General features: G+C 37.3%; 4 protein-coding genes across 7 annotated transcripts; 1 reads left to right on the top strand and 3 right to left on the bottom strand.

The window, feature by feature from the left end:
- Window positions 1–150: 150 nt before the first annotated feature.
- On the top strand, window positions 151–9,064 carry LOC122275798 (leucine--tRNA ligase, chloroplastic/mitochondrial). 3 transcript variants are annotated; one of them, XM_043085051.1, is made up of 20 exons: window positions 151–634; window positions 1,064–1,208; window positions 1,296–1,352; window positions 1,908–2,027; window positions 2,099–2,203; window positions 2,316–2,539; window positions 2,655–2,721; window positions 2,807–2,961; window positions 3,158–3,422; window positions 3,626–3,820; window positions 4,500–4,579; window positions 4,753–4,815; window positions 4,959–5,040; window positions 5,436–5,513; window positions 5,579–5,680; window positions 5,843–6,015; window positions 6,155–6,332; window positions 7,254–7,331; window positions 7,765–7,896; window positions 8,440–9,064. In XM_043085051.1, exons 1-20 carry the CDS (start codon window positions 249–251, stop codon window positions 8,680–8,682), a joined length of 2,928 nt encoding a protein of 975 aa, XP_042940985.1. In that variant the 5' UTR covers window positions 151–248; the 3' UTR covers window positions 8,683–9,064. The 3 variants fall into 3 exon arrangements, with proteins under 3 accessions (XP_042940985.1, XP_042940987.1, XP_042940988.1); XM_043085054.1 differs by having other exon boundaries at window positions 491–634; window positions 920–1,208; XM_043085053.1 differs by lacking the exons at window positions 5,843–6,015; window positions 6,155–6,332.
- A 599-nt stretch (window positions 9,065–9,663) lies between these two features.
- On the bottom strand, window positions 9,664–12,634 carry LOC122275799. Of its 2 annotated transcripts, none has more exons than XM_043085055.1 (5): window positions 12,282–12,634; window positions 11,987–12,174; window positions 10,298–11,063; window positions 10,120–10,211; window positions 9,664–9,998 (listed from the first exon to the last, which is right to left on the bottom strand). In XM_043085055.1, exons 1-5 carry the CDS (start codon window positions 12,558–12,560, stop codon window positions 9,860–9,862), a joined length of 1,464 nt encoding a protein of 487 aa, XP_042940989.1. In that variant the 5' UTR covers window positions 12,561–12,634; the 3' UTR covers window positions 9,664–9,859. The 2 variants fall into 2 exon arrangements, with proteins under 2 accessions (XP_042940989.1, XP_042940990.1); XM_043085056.1 differs by having other exon boundaries at window positions 9,852–9,993.
- Window positions 12,635–13,274: 640 nt separating this feature from the next.
- LOC122275041 (peroxidase 29-like) lies at window positions 13,275–16,860 on the bottom strand. The gene is made up of 3 exons (XM_043083968.1): window positions 16,621–16,860; window positions 15,005–15,362; window positions 13,275–13,985 (listed from the first exon to the last, which is right to left on the bottom strand). Exons 1-3 carry the CDS (start codon window positions 16,855–16,857, stop codon window positions 13,576–13,578), a joined length of 1,005 nt encoding a protein of 334 aa, XP_042939902.1. The 5' UTR covers window positions 16,858–16,860; the 3' UTR covers window positions 13,275–13,575.
- Window positions 16,861–18,944: 2,084 nt separating this feature from the next.
- Window positions 18,945–21,998, bottom strand: LOC122277802 (pentatricopeptide repeat-containing protein At4g04370). Its single transcript, XM_043087966.1, has one exon. It carries the CDS (start codon window positions 21,637–21,639, stop codon window positions 19,384–19,386), a length of 2,256 nt encoding a protein of 751 aa, XP_042943900.1. The 5' UTR covers window positions 21,640–21,998; the 3' UTR covers window positions 18,945–19,383.
- Window positions 21,999–22,567: the final 569 nt, after the last annotated feature.

Raw genomic sequence — 22,567 nt, 5'->3', positions numbered from 1 at the left:
CGAACATATGATTGGGTTATGGATTGCCCAAAACTTGAACCAACTCCAAGTGATCCTTGAAGCCCAATAATAGATTGGGCCTAGAATTGTCCCTGCATTCTGCCTTCGGCCCAAAAGGTGATCGATAAAACCAGCCGATTAATTTTAACGGCCACCATATCATTATCCCATTCTTCAATCCGTGGCCAGTCTGCCACGCTCGTACTTCAAATCCGTCTTCTCCCTCTTCTGTTTAAGCCTTGTGCGCAATGAAAGTTCACTTGCAGACCCATGTGCAAACCCAAGCGCTCCCACTGCGTTCACATGCATTTCTCTTTTCCACACCCGCAAAAAGTTTTGGGTCTCGGAAGTTCACCACCAAGAAGGGCACTTTTTGTCTCAGACAGTGTAATAAGAGCTACGGTTATGGTAGTTCTATCAAAAGCTCGGTTACTGGGGGGATAAATGAAGTGCAAGAAGAAGAAGATGAGAAGAAGGAGAAGCGACAACCGGTTGTGAAGCGGGCTTACCCTTTTCACGTAATCGAGCCCAAGTGGCAGCATTATTGGGAGAAGAATCAGACTTTTCGAACACCAGATGAAATTGATACTTCCAAACCTAAGTTTTATGTCCTCGACATGTTCCCATATCCCAGGTCTCTCTCTCTCTCTCTCTCTCTCTCTCTCTCTCTCTCTCTCTCTCTCTCTCTCTCTCTCTCTCTCTCACACACACACACACACACACACACAAAGAAAGAAATGTAAAAGAGTACTACGCTAAAAGTACTAGATATCAGCAGTTGGAACTTTTGGGTAATTTGGGTTATCTGGTTATGGGACTGACTCCGTAAAATTCAGAAGGCCAAGTTTTAATTTGTCTGTGTTGTGCAAATCGCTCAGTGAAATATTCACTGCTTGAGGTTTTTATGGTAACTACGCAGGGTATAAGCAATCGAGATTGACTGGGAATTTTAACATGATGTGATTTTACGTGCCGTGATTGTTTGTAGCCTAAGTAATGTAATTTTTGTAAGTCGGGCGGTTGTGACTGAGGTAACTGTGCACATTTAAATCAACTGGTACAGTGGAGCTGGGCTACATGTCGGCCATCCACTGGGGTATACTGCCACCGATATTCTTGCTAGATTCAAACGCATGCAGGGTTACAATGTTTTGCACCCAATGGGATGGGATGCATTTGGATTGCCTGCAGAGCAATATGCAATTGAGGTTTGTGATTTGTTTTGCCATTCTGATTTATTGATTTGGTGTATGGTTATGCAAATTTTTTTATTGACTATTACTTGTCTCCAACAGACTGGAACTCACCCAAAAATTACAACATTGAGGAACATCAACCGCTTTCGATCTCAGGTAATGCATTTGATTGATAATGAAGAGTGAGTTCTCATGTTTCAATCTATCGCTCAATGGTAGTTGTGGAACTGAACTCTCCTGGAATTTTCCTGAATTTTAACATTTAATTACAAGTATAGAACTCTTTTGAGTGCAACTCCAAGATACACTCGGGAAAAATTGAATGCCTCTTTTTGAGCATTATTATTGAGATTCTATATGATGGTAAATTTGAAACATGGAAATTTATTAATTTGATATTCTATTTAACGGTCGTGGTTCGTAGTGTCTGGACCTGATTATGATATAACATGGTATTTGATTATCACGAGACTATTAACATGAAGAGCTTACTGTTAGTGGGCTTTGGTGTAGCCACTCTGTGTTTTGATATGTTCATAACAGAATTTAGACAGATGGCTGTCTGCGAGTCTATATTCAAATTCTGAAAATTATCAATGCAAATATATATTTCTTTCATTTTAATCAATCAGCATCACAAGTAGCACCTCTCTTAGTTTCCAGCAGATGGGGTGATTTTTCTTTTTTCTTATTGTCTTATTTGATTTGCAGCTTAAATCATTGGGCTTTTCATATGACTGGGACCGTGAAATTGCTACAACAGAACCAGAATATTATAAATGGACGCAGTGGATCTTTCTTCAGCTGTTAAAGAGAGGACTTGCATACCAGGTCAAAGACGATCTTGCCTGCACTATTTTCAATGCCAACTATAAAACAGAACTGACATAATGTATTTTCAGGCTGAAGTGCCAGTCAATTGGTGTCCTGCTCTTGGCACTGTCTTGGCAAATGAGGAGGTGATAGATGGTGTGAGTGAGCGTGGGGGTCATCCAGTTATAAGAAAGGTACGCTGGTTCAAGATTTTTTAACACCATGTAGTTTCAGAATTTCTTTCTCTTATTTCTGGTTTTTGAATGTTTTTATAATTTTACAGTGTCATTGTTTATTACCAAGCAGCCAATGAGGCAATGGATGCTCAAGATTACTGCATATGCTGAACGTCTTCTTGAAGATTTAGATGACCTCGACTGGCCTGATAGTGTAAAGGAAATGCAAAGAAACTGGATAGGGAGGTCAGAAGGGGCTGAGATGGAATTTTTTGTTCTTGACAATGATGGACGAGAAAGTGATATAAAGATTACAGTTTTTACTACCAGGCCTGATACCATCTTTGGAGCAACGTATTCCTCTTACACATTGTTGTTGCCTATGTTTTTTCTGTGAATTGCATGCATCATCTATACTATTGATTTGTCCTTGAATTTGGATTCACTCTTAACAGTTCTTTGTTTGCAGCTACTTAGTTGTGGCACCGGAGCATTTTTTGTTGTCATCATTGGTGTCCACAGCCCAGCAGAAATATGTATGTTTTTCTTGTTCTCCTGATTAATCTGTTTCAAAAGGTTTGTTAACCATGGGTAATTAGAACACAACAACATCGATCACAGGTGGAGCAATATAAAGATCTTGCCACAAGGAAGAGTGACCTTGAGAGGACTGAGCTTCAGAAGGAAAAAACTGGGGTCTTTAGTGGTTGTTATGCAAGAAATCCAGCCAACGGGGAAGCTATCCCTATTTGGGTTGCTGATTATGTCCTTGGGAGGTGTGTAGTTTGTACTTCATCTATTCCCTTCTTTATAGCACTTTTTCTGTTGGCAGATGCATGTATGCTGGAGTTGCAACTTTTACCCACGTGTTTTTTTTTTTAATTGTGAAGTAGACCTGTTGATCACTTGACATGCTTTTTTAGAGTTTTTATTCGGTATGACTGAAATGTGAAAACTTCATTGTTAGTGCAGTTACGGAACTGGAGCAATTATGGCTGTACCTGCGCATGACACTCGTGACCATGAGTTTGCTTTGAAGTATGATATACCTATTCGCTGGGTTGTGTCGCCAGATGACAAGAGTCCTAATGATTATGGAAATGCTTTTCCGGGTCAAGGCACAATTATAAATTCATCAAATTCAACTTTGGGGCTTGATATTAATGGCTTGTGGAGCAAAGAAGCTACTGCTAAAGTTATTGAGTGGGCTGAGAAAACTGGAAATGGGAAGAAAAAGGTGCCTTTTGCAGTTTTTCTGAAGATTAAAGATGGGACTGGGGTCTCTCTTTGGGGCTTTTTGGTTTTTTTTTTTTTTTTTTTTTGGGGGGGGGGGGGGGGGGGGGGGGGGGGGGTAGTGGGTGCGTGTGTGTTTGCTGGTTTGGTTAATCACTACCTTTTGTACAGATGATATTGCATTACCTGGAACTTTTCTTTCTCTAGGTGAACTACAAGTTGAGGGACTGGCTTTTTGCTCGGCAACGTTACTGGGGGGAGCCTATCCCAGTCATTTTCTTGGATGATTCTGGTGAGACTATTCCACTTCTTGAAAAAGAACTGCCTCTCACCCTACCGGAATTGGAGGACTTTACTCCCACAGGGACGGGGGAACCACCACTAGCTAAAGCAGCGTCTTGGGTATTTTTAACTTTTTATTGTCCTTTCATTTGTGTAGTTTGAATTGGTGTTCTTTATATCTTGGCTGTTTGAATTCTGGTGATGCATACAGTTGTCTCAATGTTATCATAAATCATAGCAAATTTTGTTTTAATGTAAAAATTCCTGGCGTATCTAACTCGTCAAAATAAATAAATAAAATCGGAGCATCTTTTGCAGGTTTAGAATATATTGTTCTTTAACCAAAACATATGCCCTTATGTAATTATTTTTTCAGTACCATGTAATCAAAATATCAGAACAGTTTAAACTCGATATGATCCTGCTGTGAGCATTTGTACATGTGATAAATAGTTGGGATGGGCACCAGGAGGTATTTGGTTAAATTTTTGCCCAGCAATAAAGAAAAAGAAAAAGGAATACATATGAGCCTTCCAGTTGCATGATTTAAAAAAGGCAAAAGGTATAGCCCTAGCACATAGTAGTATATAAGAGGAACACCTAATTAGAGATTGGTTTTTGATGCTGAATAATAGAGGTAAACCAATTAACCACCACTAAGCTAGATGTGTGTTGTTTTCTCTGAGAGTTTAGACCTGGTCTCTTCTCAATTTCTCTACCTTATATTCAGTAGTACTTTTGACTAGTCCTCTAGCACTCATTAAATTTTTTCGCCTTAACTTTTGTGAACGATTCTCAGATCAAAACTACAGATCCTTCATCTGGAAAGCCAGCTAGAAGAGAAACAAACACCATGCCACAATGGGCTGGCTCTTGTTGGTAATGCGTTAGATATGACATTCAATAGTTTGGATTTTCATTGGCTAATATCTCTATTTTAGCTCTTAATTATGGTATTTGTTATGAGTCCCATCCCATGCAAGACCTTTTACTTATTCAAATATAAAATGCTTGTTAAAATTGAAATCTTATGTGTTTATTATCCTGTCCAGGTACTATTTAAGATTTATGGATCCAAAAAATTCAAAAGAATTGGTTGATAAGGAAAAAGAAAGGTAATAGAAGCTTTTACAGACACAATGCTTATGTTCCTTAATTTTCTCACACAATTAGGGAGTTTGAGTTGCTATATGGGTAATCTGTTTTTAATTACAAATAATGTAATTTCTTAGCTTTTGAAGCATATTCTCTTCTCCAGGTATTGGAGCCCTGTTGATGTGTATGTTGGCGGTGCGGAACATGCTGTTCTTCATTTACTTTATTCCAGGTTCTGGCACAAGGTTTGTGAACATGTTATTCTTCAAATTCCTTAGGGTACAAGGTTTTTGACCTACAGAAAATCACACCTGTTTCTAGAGTTGCCATGCCTGCTGTCATTTTAATGTTGCATTATAATCTATTAATATCATAACTCTTGTTGGAGTCTGGGATCACAAATTGTGCATGTCTTGTGATATTAGAGGCTCTCTAAATTGGTTTACACGCTTGTGGAGCAAGTCGAGTTATCAATATTAGGTTTTATTTGCTCCAGAAATAAAAATTGAGCTATGGTGGCCGGGTCTGAGTGGTGTTGCTAGCTTCATAAACCATCTTTTGACAGTGAATTAGTTGTGTAGATTCTATTTTCAATGTCATTGCAATACTTAACAAATCTGATGGCACTTCTTTGTTGCAGGTTCTCTATGACATTGGTGTTGTGTCCACCAAGGAACCCTTCCAGTGTGTCATAAATCAGGGCATTATCCTTGGAGAAGTAAGCATAGTTTCTTATGCATAAAGTAATACTCCATTCCATTTTTCTAATTGTTCGGGTTGCAGGTTCAATATATGGCTTTTCGCAATTCAGATGGGAACTTTATATCTGCAGAGTATGCTGATATGCTGGGTGAAAGTATTCAAGAAAAAATTCCTGAGGAGAAAGTATGTCCTGGTTGCTTAAATAGATATACTTCCTTTTCCATTTTAATGGATTCCTTCACTTTCAGTAGAGAAACAAGGCTGTATGCTGGAATTTCATCTCTCTCTCTCTCTCTCTCTCTCTCTCTCTCTCTCTCTCTTGATGACATCATACATCGTCTCTAGGTTGTGAAATCTGGGGATTCTTTTGTGCTGAAAGATAATCCCAAAATTCGTTTGGTGGCTCGTGCTCACAAGATGAGTAAAAGTAGGGGAAATGTTGTGAATCCTGATGATGTTGTTTCTGAGTATGGTGCAGATTCCCTTCGCCTATATGAAATGTTTATGGGACCATTTAGGTAGGTTTCCGTTGAATGTTTTGTTTTATTTTATTTGGAACAAATTTTTCCTGACCAATCTGTCAGTGCTTTTGTACAAATAGCACTGACGAACCTATGCTCATTTCTTACATAATGTTGCACTTTCTTCTGCTTCTAGGGACTCGAAAACTTGGAACACTAGTGGTATTGAAGGTGTCCATCGATTTTTAGGAAGAAGTTGGAGACTGATAGTAGGCTTACCCTCACCTAATGGTACATTCATGGATGGTACAGTGGCAAGTGATGAAGAACCTACTTTAGAACAACTTCGTTCCCTCCATAAATGCATTTCTAAGGTCACATCTCAATTTCTAAGAATGTAGCTTCCCTTTATAATGTGTTTTGGATGCCCAGCCCCACCTTCTCTCTCTCTCTCTCTTTCTCTCTCTCTCTCGGCACTTGTGAGTCTCAATTTTATTTGCAGTTTGAGACTGGATCTGCACTACCATATGTTACTTACCTTGTATTGATTACACACATATGTTACATGGATTTGCACTCATTTTACTTATAAAAAAATGTCACGGGGACTTGCATATAGGTTGTGGGTGTGGGCAACCATCTTGTGCTACATTGGAGTATAGGTTAGATAACTTTCTATACACGTTCAGAAAAGCTCTTGTAAACTTGTGCATGAATGATCTTTATTCGTAAAGGAAAATCTTAGAATTCCGCACATGTCATATTTTTATGTCTATTGGATGTGTAAGTAGAGTGGCCTGGGTATTACTACTGATACAAGTTTATTGTGGTTTTTAATATAGTTGTAATTGGACGTTGGGATTTCCCGGTTACTTGAAAAATCCCAAAAAGGCTAGTGCGCAAATGCATGTGTGATTCTGCAAGGCTTAAGATGATAATATTTTGCTTAAAGATTATAAATTTAGTTAAGAGAGAGTCTTAACAGCTTGCCATATTGGGCTCATATTTATTGATACTTCTTCCAAGGAAAGGAATATTAGGACTCTTTGTGCTAGAATCATATTGGGCTCGAATTTCTAAACTAGCATGCATAGGTGATGCTCTTGTATATGTCCCATATACTCGGGCCTTTGTCTATTTTATGATTAATAAAATTTTGTTTGCCGATAAAAAAAAGGTCATGGAAGATACGAGTCTGTCGCCTGTGTAGGAGTGGCGGTGCATCATATTTTTATGTATGTGTTATTTATAAAATTTGATAAGAACCCTCTGACCTATGAGTTCTCAATTTGCAGGTAACAGAGGAAATTGAAGGGACAAGGTTCAACACCGGAATTTCTGCAATGATGGAGTTCATTAATGCAGCATATAAGGTTTTCTCCTTGAAAATTTTAGAGACTTGTGACTTAGGTGGCTGGCTGTGTCATGGACCTAATAAGATTATTGTTATTTTTTTATTACTAAATGTACATTAATATCAATAGAATCTACGCAAAGCCCAAGTTCATGGGGAGAGTACCTAATAAACGTATTATCTGTATCTTGTGAGTGAGGTAGTTTTGCAATCTATATCTTTCATGATGGCTTGAAGTGCCATTTGTTGTTTTGATACCGGCAAGCTTGGCAATATTATTCACGATTTTTTTTATGATAATGTACAGTGATTTTTAAAAAAATATTTATTGATGGTTTGAAGAATTCATCCCCATCTGCCTGGTCTTTTCTTCTTTTCTTTTCTTGATTTTAGTTCCCTAAAATTTTTGCTTCTCTTATTGATCTTATCTGTTTTCTATTTCTCTTTTTCAGTGGGATAAACAACCAAGATTGATCATTGAAGCATTTGTGTTGTTACTTTCACCATATGCACCTCACATGGCAGAGGAGCTCTGGTTTCGCTTAGGACACTCAAGATCACTTGCATATGAGCCTTTCCCAAAGGTATTATTTTATTATATGTACCTCTTCAAAGTATTTGGAATTCTGAGTAGCTTATCAGTTTAATAACCAATATCTTCCAACTCTTAATGGACTATAACGCTGTATGGATTATCCATATTCGTATATCGCATAACAAAACTATAGGGTTATTCTGATGTGCTTATGATAATATTACAACTTCTTAGTTTGCTGTGTTTTTATCCACTTTGAAAAGTTTGTATGTAGCTCCACTTAATATATGCTCAGAGACATTCCACGTGGATATCATCAATGCCCAAATAAGTTGAATAACCATTTATTTACTGCAACTGAGTTGCTCTTGGAACAGAGGGGCTCAACATGTACACACCACACGTGGACCCATACTACACATGCATACGTATGAAATGCACATGGCTTCTTGTCTGTGTCCCAAATGTTGAGTAGAAAGAAACGACTGACATATCTTATTTGCCTGTGATATAAGGGTGCTAGTGCTACGAATAGAAAAGTGTGGGCCTTTTGCTCAATATAATCGGTTACATTTATATGCTTTAATTGCAGGCCAACCCCGTTTACTTGAAGAACTCCACTATTGTCTTACCTGTTCAGATCAACGGCAAGACAAGGGGTACCATACAGGTTGAAGAAGGGTGTAAAGAGGAGGATGCTTTCAATTTAGCGGCAGAGGATGAAAAAATCTCCAGATATTTGGTTGGGAAGGCTATCAAAAAGAGAATTTATGTCCCTGGAAAGATTTTGAATGTTATCTTGGATCGTGAAAACATTAAGGTAGGTGCCCGGTAGCCCCTGCAAGGCCATGTTGAGTTCAGTCCAGAAGCAGAAGCCATGAGTTTACATGTAGCCACCAACTGGGGATCCACCCTGCCAATTTGTTGGATGCACATCTTCAGGTGGCTAAAGAAATATGTCTCTGAACGCATATCTCCTGCAAATAAACTTTCCAGCTAAAGTTGAATATTTACAAGCATGTCGATAATCTGACCAGTCCAGATTTAAATGCACATTAAAGAAATCTTTTAGATACAGCAACTAGGGAATGCATACCTTTTATATGTGATGGTGTGTGTGTGTGTGTGTGGTGTATTTCAGGGCAATATCATCTTTTAGTTGCTTTTATACATTATTAACTTTATTTAGCATCAAGTTTGTTGCTCGGGTTGGCTGAGTGCACATGTTCTTGCTACTTTACTTGTGAGAAGCAGAGCTTTTGAAGAAGGAAAACCAGAATTGCCAAGGGAAGGGAAAAAAAGAAAAAGACAAACCAGAATTGAGTAAAGCTTCAGTTACAAATGTTCTTTCATTTCATTGCTGTCACGGTGTGTACGTAATGGTCAGAAACGATACAAGACCGGACTCCCTCCCTCGCCCTCCATAAGTAAATTGAATTTACGATGAAATCCATAATGGCAACTTATTAATGTCTTCAGTTCTTTCTTTTATCTTTCCATTGCACAAAAGAAAAGAAAAGAAAAGAGAAGAGAAAAAGTTGAGATGATGGTGCCGTTTTGTTAAATCAAATGGACAGCATTAGAGAATGCCATCGGGTGCTTCAAACAAATCAGGGCCGCGACATGATACCATGCAAATCAAGAAGTCTGGTTGGATCCAAAGAGCAATTCATAGGCTTCGGGCTCGATCTTTCTAAATTATTTCGCTATGATACTGAATAGCTAAGCAGGTCATTATGGTTTATTACTCTTTACTTCATAGTGTGCACACAATTTTTCACTTCGTTGGAGCTTGGATGGCCACCGTAAAGCTTCGTTGACATGGGAACTTAAATTACACTTCAATAAAATTAAGTTCCAAAATGGCAGATGATGCATCAAACATGTTGAAATCCTTAAAGCAATTTTTAGCATGTCTGAAACTCGTATAATAATAACTGAATCACACAACACAGCAGGAATACTAGCCACTCGCTCATTTTATCTCATGCAAGCCAAAACTAGGCTTTTCTTTAGTCGCATATTTTCTTCCTCTTGTCGGTACCTCTTGTGCTGATCTTCATGTTACTTGCAGTGATTAGGGTATAATCAGAGCACGGCATTTCACTTAGCTTCCCAAACCTTTTCTCATAGAAGTTCCAGAGTTCTGACCTAATCAAGACAGATATTAAGCAGCAGCAATAATTATGGAGGGTTACAAAAGCAATGTAGGAAAAAATGAAGAAGATAATAGTTAAAATGACGTTAGATTTGTGGTATTATGACCATATACCAGTATGCCAAGAACTGAAATGGTGCATACTTCCCATAGATATGTTCAGCATCTCTCTCTACAGTTTTAAGTGTGGATTTTCTTGCATGGACCTGCATGTTTTATTGAGAAAACTTCAATCGTATCAAGCACATTTTCAACAGTTCTGACAAAATATGAGGAAGTAATAAAAAGATACCCGTCTTAAATGCCTAATAGTTTCAGAATCAGTTGGAATAATGTGGTAAAATCCCATGCACATAAGCACATTCGCACGTGTAAAAGGACCGAATCCATCAATTTCTTTCAACTGGTCAGACAATTTATCGTAGCTTGATAAGCTTGCTCCATTACAGGCTTCTTCAAGTTGTGCTAGTTGAATCCTGCCTTCAACAATACCCTGAGCAAGTTTCAGTATGCGCTTTGCTCTGTAGCCAAGATTGCATCGTTCTCTCAGAAAACTTTCATCAAGGTTTGCCAGTTCTCTAGGGCTAGGAAAATTCTGTACCATATCATAGGCATGAGATTCTCGCCCTTCAGAATACTGATCAAGTAGCAAAGCTGAGCAAGTCTTGTACGATTCCCCAGTAGCCTGACACCTTTTGCAATTTTGACATGAAACATCTTCTACATTAATTGGAAGAACAATTGGGCTCAAGTTTTCAGCTTTGCTTTGGACAGAAGCTGTACTCAGATGAGCATTTGCTTCCAACTCTGCTATGGTCTCCCCAGGCTTTGTCAAAAGCGAGGAAACTTTGGATCCTTTAAGATTTTTCTTCCTCTCTTTTCCTGTGGGTGTCTTTGGAATGAGTTTCTCATCCTCAGCTTTTGGGCTCTTAGACTTGGCACTTCTAGTCTCAGTAACTGATCCTCCAGACTCAGCTACTGACACAGGCGATGATGGACTCTGCAGTTCCAACTGAAGCTCACAAAGTGCTCTAGCCATGCTTAAAGTCCTGGACCACCTATTCAAGTTGTGAATGTTATCGTCAAGTTTCTTTAAAAGCACAAGTTTCCATGCTTGCTGGAGTAGTCAGGTTCACTTTGCAGCCAAGAAGAAATATGTTTCTTCACATTCAACACTAGTTATACAACACTGCTCACTTCTTTTGTAGAGTACTTTGGCCCTAATCCCAATGCCATAACTTCTTCATTATCATCATTGAGTTTCTATTGCAAGCCATTTCCCCCATTTTGTTAACAAGTAGCGTGTGCCAAGGGTGTTGACTGAGTTAATAGGAGAGCTTAGCACACCAAATTAGTCGAGGAGGTTATGCAAGTGTTGAACCCAAATCAGGTAAATTTCTAACGAAAAATTCACTGTCCAGTTATGATGTCATTACCAAAATTGTTTGAACTTGTCAGATCCTTTTGTTTTATAAATAAAACTTGCCAGATTTCTTAACGATATCAATTTCAAGTCATGCCTTATATGATATCCAAGGGGGCACAACAGACGTTAACCCGGTGATTAAACAACAGCAATCAGTTGAAAGGTATCGGACAGGCCTAGTTCCAGAAGCAATTGACTAGATCACTCAATACCTAAAATCAGAGATGAAAAGAAAATGAAAGAGACGTAGGAGTTTTAAAGAGCCCCGTGAAGTGAAATACCAGTAGAAAAGGAGTAGCCTTTTTATAATTCGTATCGGCTGGTTAGTCACATATAGATGGTGATTATGCCATACGGGTGGCAGGCATTGCTACCGGTAATGTTAATAACTGCTGATTGTAATGTAACATAGTCGCCAATTTTCTATACACCTCTATCACAATTTAACATATAAAAGTTTAAAACAAAAATTGAAACCACTTATAACATCAGCAAATGTAGCTGGTATGGGAGGAGTAATATGGAACGACTGAGATGTGAAAGTTAGAAGCTCACTGGCAGTTGCAGAGGAGAATACACTTGACCATGTCCTCAAATAATGTAGGAGACCGAAACACCCTGCCACTAAAGCTTGTATCCTCAGCCCTATGCTCTTCTTCACCATGAATGTTGCACATATTTTGGAACTCTCTAACAGCCCTCTCGTCGGACTCCGACAAACGGAGCATTCTTGACACCTGGGCCTACAACAGAACTAATTTTGGTCACAATACCCAGATAATTTGGTGTCATGAGTCCTACCAAATTGATAATAGGCAGAAGGGGGGTCGAAAAAGAGAGTAGGAGGTACCAGCAGCGACTGTCGATGTCGAGCGGAGAGGGAGTGGGTTCCGTAAACGCGGACATGGAGGGAGTGTGGGTGACACTGGTGCTGGGAGATGCGGACAAGGACTGAGCTTTGGGTATCAGAATGGAGAAGGCGGAGTGGGCGGAGAAGGGTCTTGGAGAGAGGGTCCCACTGGTTAGGTGCCATCATGAACAGCCCATGGCTACACACGGCCTTCTCAAGTTGGAACGTCTCCGCTGCTTCTCCCAGAGGCAACACCAGCTCCAACCCCGCAGCCATCATTCCCCCCAAGAAGAGGTAAAAGGCAGAAACGGTCTTAATTTGAATGCGAACAACATAAATTATAATGACTCCCAAAGATTGTTTGTTTTCGCATCTCTTTTCCACTCACCTCATCTTATCCGTTATTTAATTTATTACATAAAATAAAATAAATAATTTAATTTTTTTTAATTTTAAAATAATAATATTAAAAAATATATATAAACGTAGTGTCAATTCAATTAAGCATAATTGGTTAACGGCTTGCAGTTCACTCGCCATATCTTCTTTCTTTTAAGTAAGGGTAAGGTCGTGAGTTCTAATCATGTGAAAGAGGTTTTTTTTTTTTTTTTTTTTTTTTTAAAAAAAAAAAAATAGAAATTGTGGTTTTAATATCATGTTACCATGAGAAGATTGAAAGTCTTGTTTGGCAAATTAAAATATATATATATATCAATTAAGCATAATCACTTGACAATGTTGATATATAGTTAATTATTTCTCTTTAAAAAAAAAAAAGAATTTAAATTAAATGTCTTAAATAAAATTCTCTGAAAAGGTCAAAAGCGTCCGTGGGGACCAATGTTTGTTTATTATATAGATGGCCGCGGCTAAGTATACTTTGGGTGCAGTTGGCATTGACTATACGTACGAAGTCATGAATGTAATTCTCCATGCATATTTACATATATTATGACATACATCATCAGTATCCATAAAACTCCAATTTAAATTTCAGCAATTTCATTAATCTCGAATCAGTCTTCGTACGTTTTCATCACAAATCAATACAACACGTACGATCAGGATGATCGTCGATAGGTTTCAATATTGTCATCGGTTACAGGGATCGACGTACGTAAACATGTCCATGCATGGACTTTATACAAAGCAAGATTATAAATAATTAGGTAGCTAGACATGCATGAACAACAATATTACTGATTATATATAAGCTAGCAAATATATTTTTATATATAATTAGTGCAGGAAATTAAGGACTGATTATTAATTAAGTACGTTTCGGAATTATATATCATCTTTCATCTACATTGATACGGTTGCACTGCCGCCTCACCTGACCCTCCCCGTTGGTTAGAACATTGGTTGAAGAAAGCTTAACAAAAGCAGAAGAGAAGACTCCGAAGAAGTGGTTCTGATCAACCGCAAACTGTCTAACAATGGGTGCAGTTCGTGGATCTCTTGAGATATTTGAGTCAATACCAAACAAGCCCCTACCCTTTAGAACATCTCTGTAGTACTGGTTATCGAATATGGCGGGGGTTCCATCGTTGGGTGCGAAGCATAAGTTTGTTAAGGGAATTCTTCCCGGGCATATTTTTCTTAGGAAAGCTTCGAATTTTTGATCCATCTGGTCGCCAGGTTGGGGATCGTACAATCTGCTTCCTATGTTTTGGCAGTGTCCAACACCAAGCGTATGTGCACCTGCACAGAGAGAGAGAGAGAACAAACTTGAAATCAGACTTATCGTATGGTACGTCTGAATAGTACTTCATATTCATGCCACTGAATTTGAGAATATTAATGGTAGGGAGCCTGCTAGAGCCACCGCTGGGGCTTTTATATATATATATATATATATATATATATTTTCACATCATTTTTAATACTTTTAAATATTTTTAAAAAAATAAAAAATTCACAATAATATTAAAAAACTATTTCTTAATCACTAACAAAAAGGAAAAAAAAAAAAAAAACCACTTCCAGCAGGGGATCTAGCATTATTCTAATGGTAGAGATTTCGAAATTAAAAAACTGCACATGATAGATTTCAAGTCATGTTCTTAATTATTAATTTTGTGAAGCAGTTCCTCAATAATGGAATATTAAGGTATTACGTACTTGGGGCAGGGTGGCCATGGCCCCCCTCAGAAATTTGAAAATATATATATATATGTTAATTTTTTTATTTAATAAAATAATATTAATTTATCATAATATGGCCCCTCTAAAAATTATTTTGTCCCCTCCATAAAATTTAATCTTATATAAAAATGAAATAAATAAAACACATATTATATAAAATAAAATACATACTTTTATTATAAATAAAATTAAAAAAAATTCTAACTATAATCAGTAGTATTTCTAACATCTTTCCATTGTCTATATTGAAAGAAAAATAATTAAGAATTTTGATTTTATTTATTTTAAAGAATGCAAGTTACAATTTTAGACACTCTATATTTCTTTTATTTATTATATTTGTATGAATGTCTTTATATTATTTCAATGATATATTGTTCTTGACATATCAAATACTTTTTTAATACATAAATTTTATTAAACGTATTTTATTTTTATTGTAAATCTTCCTATCAGATTATTATATATCATAAAAAAAATTATATAAAAGTAGAACAAATAATATTTTATGTATATTATTCTAGTTTTGTTTAGCCCCCTAGAGTAAATTCCTTACTCCACCATTGATTACGTACCTAAGATGGCGACTGATTCCTCAAGATTCATCCCTTTAGAGTCGAAAATATGAATGAGTTCGTCGACTGTTATTCCTTGTGGAGGAAGATCTGCATCGGCCTGCTGGGAACTGTAAGTGGTAGAGTCCCTTCTTCCCAGAGGGATCTGGATGCGAGGTCCTGACAATGACACCGATTCCCTGGCAGCTAAGGCTATGATATCTGCGCAAGACACCTTCCCGGGACACTCAAATTCCAATTTTGATTTTATGAGGCCGATCGTTTCCCGATTTCTGATTCCAAAGTTTCTTGAAGAAACCATTTCAGATAATTTGTTGGTTGAGTCATTTCCATCAAGCAGGATTGATGCATCACACCCCTGCATGTATCAAACGTACAGCTAGCTTTAATTTAAACACGTACGTGCACATGGAGGGAGGGAGAGGGCAGATCAGCATGCACCTTCAGGCAAATACACTCTGTAGGCCAAGTTTGTAAGCAAATTGAAAAGGGAATGATCAAAGAGCTCATCATGAAAGACTATAATTTCCATGGAAAGTGCATCATGTAGGCCGGGAAGATGATTAAATTGTTATGGAGACCGATCGATAAGCTGTACGTTAATTGGATATTACTTCAATTGAGGAATTTTAAGGTGATGTGTTTACCTCCAATAATATAAATATTATATATATATATATATTAGCCACACTACTTATATGCGATGTTGACCTCTTTTCTTTCCTACATATAAATTCATGTCATTAATCTTCGGATAAACAAGCTAACTAGCTATAATATTCCATTATATTGTTCATATATAACTCATGACCAGATCATAAAACTAAACTTAAGAAGTAATTAATTAGAATGATTTTCTGGTTGGCGATGATCGATACAGAACAAATTAGATGTTAAACAAAGGATCGATCGAGGGAAACATAAGCTAAACTCAGCTAAAGTGAAAGGAGTACCACAAGTACTTTGGTTGGATAGGCAAGCGTACGTGCATGCAATATACACGTAAAAAACTAGGGCCGGTTCAATGGTAAGACCTTTGCCTAAAGCCCCACTCCTTGTGAGCCCTCAAAATTAAAAATGAGGTATTTTTTTTTTTAATTTCTTTTTATGAAAGAAATTAAAAATTATTTCATTAAATAAAATTTTAAATAATTTTTATATTTTTCAATATATGCAAGGATCTATAATGCTAAATTTAATATTTAATAGAATAAATTATATTTTAAATAATTTTTTAAGATCTTAATAAATTGAGATACAAAATTTGAATTGAGGCCTCCTTTTAATTAGTTGTAGTATTCAAAATAAGTTCAAAAAAATTTTATTTAAAGATTTTAAATACAATCTCATTTTATTAAAAATTTTAAAAATATTCTATATAATAATTTATATTTTATTATATTATAATTATGAATGATTAATTTAAATTTTATCTTACACCACAATTTGTATTTAGCTGGCCCTGTGAAAACCTGCGGTGTGGCATGTGACCCACTCACGTAGATTTTGCATGCGAGTTATTCATGTGCATGAGATGAAGGAATATCGAAATGCTGGTCGGTCGTTTAGTTGGACCTAGTACTGGGAAATAAATAAATGTACGGAAGCAATATTACCTGAACTTGGCAATCATGGAAAAAGAGCCGGAGAAAGGCCGCCGGTGCAGTAGGATCAGTCAAGAAAATGCTTAGCATTTCCCTCTGCACTATGGTTTCGACCCTTGGACATGTAAACTTGTAGTGGTCGTAAGAAAGCTGAGCTTCTTCATTTACCCCAAATGAGACCCCTATAATTAGCAGCAGCACTACTACGGTTAAGTACGAATCAAACAATATGGGAGAATAGCTTCCCATGATTCTCTCGCGGGAAGTTGTATACATGACTGGCTGGTTACAGGGAATGATTTATATATGAATGTGCGTGTGAAAGATTGCTATTTTACATACACACATGAAACGTCGTCCGCGCGCAGTTGGTGCAGTTGGCTTCGCTTTCATAAGTCACGACAATCGAAAAATTAAGAGAGCGTCGAGCTGGAAGTACTAAAGCCATTGCTTTTGCTAGCTTGCTGGACCAGAACCTCATGATTTCGGACAAAGGTCATGGATGATCTTTGCCTCTTTACAACTTGTTTGAAGGTCGGGATGATGGTACGGGAGATTTAAATATTACTTAATTAATTTCTTTCTTGTTTGAGAGTTTAATAACAAGGAATAGAAAGGCGTTCAAATTTCAAAACCGGAAAATGTGAGCTAGCTAACAGTTGTAGTCTGACCCACAACATATATAAAAGATATATAATGGAAAGTACTAACTATAATGAGTTGTTTTACGGTTTTATGGCCAAAAATACGCAACTTCTCACAAAGAGGTTCCTTATAACCTTTCAAACGGCATCAAATCTGGTCAATGTACGTAACAGAGGAATTATGTGCATATGCAAAGCAGAAAATTTGGGAAAACGACTCATGCATGCATATATAACTCCACGTTCATGATCTCTCAACGTAATTATCTGGCAAGCTAGTTTTTGAATTTTGACTAATGCTATATATATACAACTTTAAAGTATGTAAGTATTTGCACTTTATAAAAAAGTATGGTTCATCATGAAAAGCTTGCACATACATTACTTTAGAGCCGTACAAATATTTTCTTAAATCAAGGAGAAAGATCACGTGATTTAGTACTAATACACCGATCGATTCAAGCTGCATGGCTGTCAATCCATGAAGAAAGGAAGGAAAACCAGTCAAAAAGATCACATCTTGAATTTGATCGGATCTCAAGTACTGTTCTTTAACATTGTTTGTCGGTACATCGTAGCCTGCATAAAAGTTATCAAAATGCCGAGTTGACCAAGTATTATATATAGAGACGTAAATTAGTTATAATAATAACTGCAGATTTTTGGGTCTTTTCGTTTTATTGATTTGAAGGTCGATAAGGAGAAGGTGAAAGAGAAATAAATTAAAGAACCCACAAAGAGACCAGACCTAACTGATCAAATTCAAGGTTTTTATTTTAACATGTTTTAAGTAATTGTATGGTTTATTAGAATATGTTTAGTGATCAATGGTCAATCAGTTGATCAATATGGATGTTGTCTTGGGGGTTTTTTTTTTTTTTTTTGGATTTTCTATTTCAATTTTGAGAAATAATTTTTACTAGTCCCAAATAGATAAACTACCTTTAAAAAGCATAAAAAACTTACTATTTTTACTTTTTAGTATGACCCATTTTTTTTTATAAAAGGGTTCTGCATGACTTGTCTATTTGAAATTTATACCTAACATTACTCTTTAAGTTTTTATAAAAAAAATTAATTAATACGGTCAGTATTTAATTGATTATTTGGTTTCAACCACCTAAACACGAGAAAAAATATGTCACTTATGAATTTATACTTGCTCTAGAAAAATATGCATCCGTACATTTTCCAGCTTTCATGCTCTGAAAAAATTTACAGCTTTGGAAATGAGTTCTTTCATTCAATCCAAGACTCGAATTTGAGTTACCATAGTAATGAGTTGTTTGAAATTGCAATTTTTAGATATAATTCTAATTTGTTTGACATAATTAATTATGCTCATGATGCACAATTTGTTTTGACGTATTAAGATTTTTATATCAGAAAAATGCATGCAGGAAATTATTATAATCCTTCATGATGAAAATCCCAATTACCGTACGTATATAAGATCTTGCTTGGTTCAAGGTTTCAATTAAGCAGTAGTCTTAGTATCAATTTTGACAATAGAAGCTATTTTATAGTGAATCAACCACCTTGCATAGAAACACACGCATGACAACCTAATGCCCCAAGACGATCCAAGTTTTGAACCTTGGTTTAGTGAGGGGGAGGAATAGACACTCAACTCTTCTTTAAGTGAAGTTGAGATATTACTATTAGTTCAGATAATTCAACGCTTGAAAAAACTATCTTGAATCAAGGGACCATATGAAATAGGGGGAAGAAAACTGAATTTGTTAAACAGAATTTGAGGTCTTTAGCTAAGCAGCATAAATAAGGAGGCACATCATGGGCATGCCCTGATCACCTCGTGGGTATTGCCATAAAATGATTAATATAGCTTTCAATGTATCAAATGCTCGAGTAATCGTAGCTGGACTTTCTTCTTGCAGAACTGTGTATCTATAATGGACTCATAACATTCCCACACGGCTCAACGGCAACTCGTATGAGCTTCAAGATCGAGTCAAATCCTGCACTAACTGTGCCCTTCAAGTTCACAGGCATCTTCCAGTAAAAATAAGATTCCAGGTTCCTTATCCGGTAACACAACAGGCATCCCAGCACCAAACACACACATTGTCTGAGAGGGATTTCAAAAGCTTGGCTTCTCTTACCAACATCTTCAGGATTTATCATGCGTTTGACCTGTCTTATAGTTTGTGCCCATTTTTCGCATTTCCCAGCTAAGAGTTCCCAGTATTGAGACTATGTCTTCAGATTGGGGATGTGAATTGTGATCTGAAAAAAAGGTTGTAATGATCCCGTATAGTTCAATAAAACTCCATCCAGGGAGTTTCTTCAAGCCAAGAGACCTCATTTGGGTCCACACCTCACCCACGCCATCCCATCTATTCATCGAAGCATAGCTGTGTGCCAGTTGCACATAGTTTCCAGCATTTACAGGCCTCAACATGAGAACATCTCTGGCAATTATGTCACCAATTTCATCCTTGCCATTGGCCCGACAAGCATCAAGGAGTATGCCTAAAACGTCCACTGATGGTTCTGGAAACAACCTCTTATAATAGTTATATGCCTCCTCCACCCTTCCAGCACGACTGAGGAGATCAACAATGCAAGCACGGTGTTCAAGGTTTGGTGCAATGCCAAAGTCATTTGTCATAGACTGGAATATGCTCAAGCCCTGGTGGACAAGCCCATTATGACTACAGGCCGAGAGAACTGAAAGGAAAATGACATGGTTTGGTTCAATTCCGGTGCGAATAAACTCAGAATACATCCTCAAAGCAGTCTCCCCTTTGCCATGACTACCATATCCTGCAATTATTGTGCTCCATGTGACAAGATCTTGCTGTGACATCCCGTCAAAACACTTCTGGGCAGTATCTAGGTAACCACATTTAGAGTACATGTCAACCAAAGCTGTGTCGACCAAGATACACGGTGTAAGGCAACTTCTAATTACAAAGTTGTGGATCCGCTTACCCTGATGGAGTGCCCCAATTGAAGCACAGCCTTGGAGAAGGGAGACAACCGTAACTGAATCAGGTTTTTGGAGGGCTGTCCTCATTCTACCGAAGAGGATCAAGGCTTTGCACATAAGGCCATTTTGTGCATAACCAGCAACTATTGCATTCCAAGAAACCAAATCTCTTCTGGCCATTCTATCAAAAACTGCACAACTTTGATCCAAATGACCACACTTGGCATACATAGTTATAAGAGAATTTTGAGCAGGGATGTCTAATGTCATTCCTTGCCTTAATATGAAACCATGAACTGAGGTGCCCAGATCAAAAGAATCCAATTGCGCACAAGCTGCAAGAGCACTAGCTATCGTAGCAGTAGTTGGCTCCACTCTTGATTTTAACATCTGACAGAAAACTTTAAGTGCCTCGTCCGCACAATCATTTTGCACAAGCCCTGAGATCATTGCTGTCCACAACACTACATCCCTACTTGGGATCTGCTCAAATATCTTACATGCAATGTCGATATTACCACATTTTAAATACATGACCACAAGTGATGTTTCCACATGTGCATCAAAGTAGAATCCAGCTCTCAAAATCTTACCATGCACCATCTTGCCCAATTTAAGATTGCTTTGTGTTGCAGTCACAGACAGCAGAGACCCAAATGTCAACTGGTCAGGCTCCATACCTTCAATTCGCATTCCGTCTAAATTATTAAAAACTTCTCTAGTATTTCCTATCTGGGCATAGCCCGAAATCAAAGAATTCCACGAAACTATGTCCCTGCTATCCATAAATTCAAAAAAGTTCTTAGCATCTTCAACGCTTCCGCATTTACCATACACGTTTAATATAGAATTCGCCAAAGCTATATCAGACTCAAAACCGTACAAAACTGCACAACTATGCAAACACTGCAAATGGGTAAGCTCAGGAGCTCCAGAGAGCATGGTTAACAATGTAACCGAAGTGGGCTGAATTCCTTGGCCCCGCATCTCATTATACATCGAAAACGCTGTACAAACATCACCCATGCGAGAATAACATCCAATGACCGCAGTCCAAGGAACAACATTTCTTTCGGGCATCACGTCAAAAACTTTGTGAGCAGTGCTTGTGAATCCGAATTTAGCATAGAAATTAATCAAAGAAGATGCAATATAAGCGTCCAAAGAATACCCATTAACAATGACACGTTGATGGAGCGAGAAGCCATGCGGCAACAGGTCTAGAAAGGTGCAGGCTTTGAGCAGACTAGGGAAGGTAAAAGCGTCTGGAGGGGTGTTGGTACTCAGCATAGAGGAGTAAGTGAGAAGAACTTCACGGTGGGCGCCTTGGGATGAGAGACGGTTGATGACAGCGTTGAATGACTTGGTGGTCGTAGGGTGAGGTGGCGGCGGTGGTTTTAAGGAGTTGAAGAGAGAAGGTTTTAGTTTGCTCATAATTCATGTTAGAAGGCATGGCGTAAGAGAGAGTTCTCTTGCCGCTACTGAAAGCATGGGGAGCGGGAAGGCGCCTATACTCTGAAGTGGAAACGGAACCGCATAAAACAAGTTTGGTTCGGTTCGGGATCGGGCAGCGAAGCACCTTTGCCCAATTCCTTACCTTAACCCAAAACAAGCAATCCTTCCACCTATCGTATAGGCTCGCGTTCTGTAATAGCTTGCCGACTCTAGTCTCTTGCTGTCTTCGGCCAGATTAACGTGCAATCGATTGCAAATAATTTGATTCTGAGGGTTCAACAAGTTGCCTTGAGTTCGGTCTAGTCTCGAGTGTTCCAAGGTTTGGCCAAATTATAAACTGGATTTGAACAGAGGGATTTGGATTCCTTAAAAGTTTGGTGTCTTAAATTTTTAATGCCAAAAAAATTTATTTATCATCTCTTTTTTTATAATTATTTTATCATCTCACTTTAAATGAAAAGTTTACAAATAAAATATAATAAATAATTTCAAATCATCTAATATCATATTATAAGATAATAAGAGAATGATAAAAATTAAGATAATAAATAGCATTAGTCTTATAATATATACATAAAAATTAAAATGCTTCCCATAACGTATAGAATTGTTTTGATTGATTTTCTTAAGCAATATTAAATACTCAAATGAATATTATAAAGCCCACTTTAGTACATGTCTCTCCCATTCTGAACCCTCGAGTTCGGTCATCAATTACTAGGAAATTGAAATCGTCTTTGAACGTAAAATTTTCGAAACTGGTCCTAAACAAGCATCACATGACACACGTGTGTCCTCAACGTTACATTTATATATCACAATTGAATTTAAAAAATATATAAAATGAAAGTGCAACATAACTTTTTGAAAAGAAAAACTAAAATTAAAAAAAAAATATTATGAATTT

The sequence above is a fragment of the Carya illinoinensis genome, chromosome 9 (genome assembly GCF_018687715.1).
Source record: "Carya illinoinensis cultivar Pawnee chromosome 9, C.illinoinensisPawnee_v1, whole genome shotgun sequence".
Taxonomy (NCBI): domain Eukaryota; kingdom Viridiplantae; phylum Streptophyta; class Magnoliopsida; order Fagales; family Juglandaceae; genus Carya; species Carya illinoinensis.
Note: the sequence above shows the minus strand (reverse complement) of the source record. Positions and strands in the feature narration are given on the sequence as shown.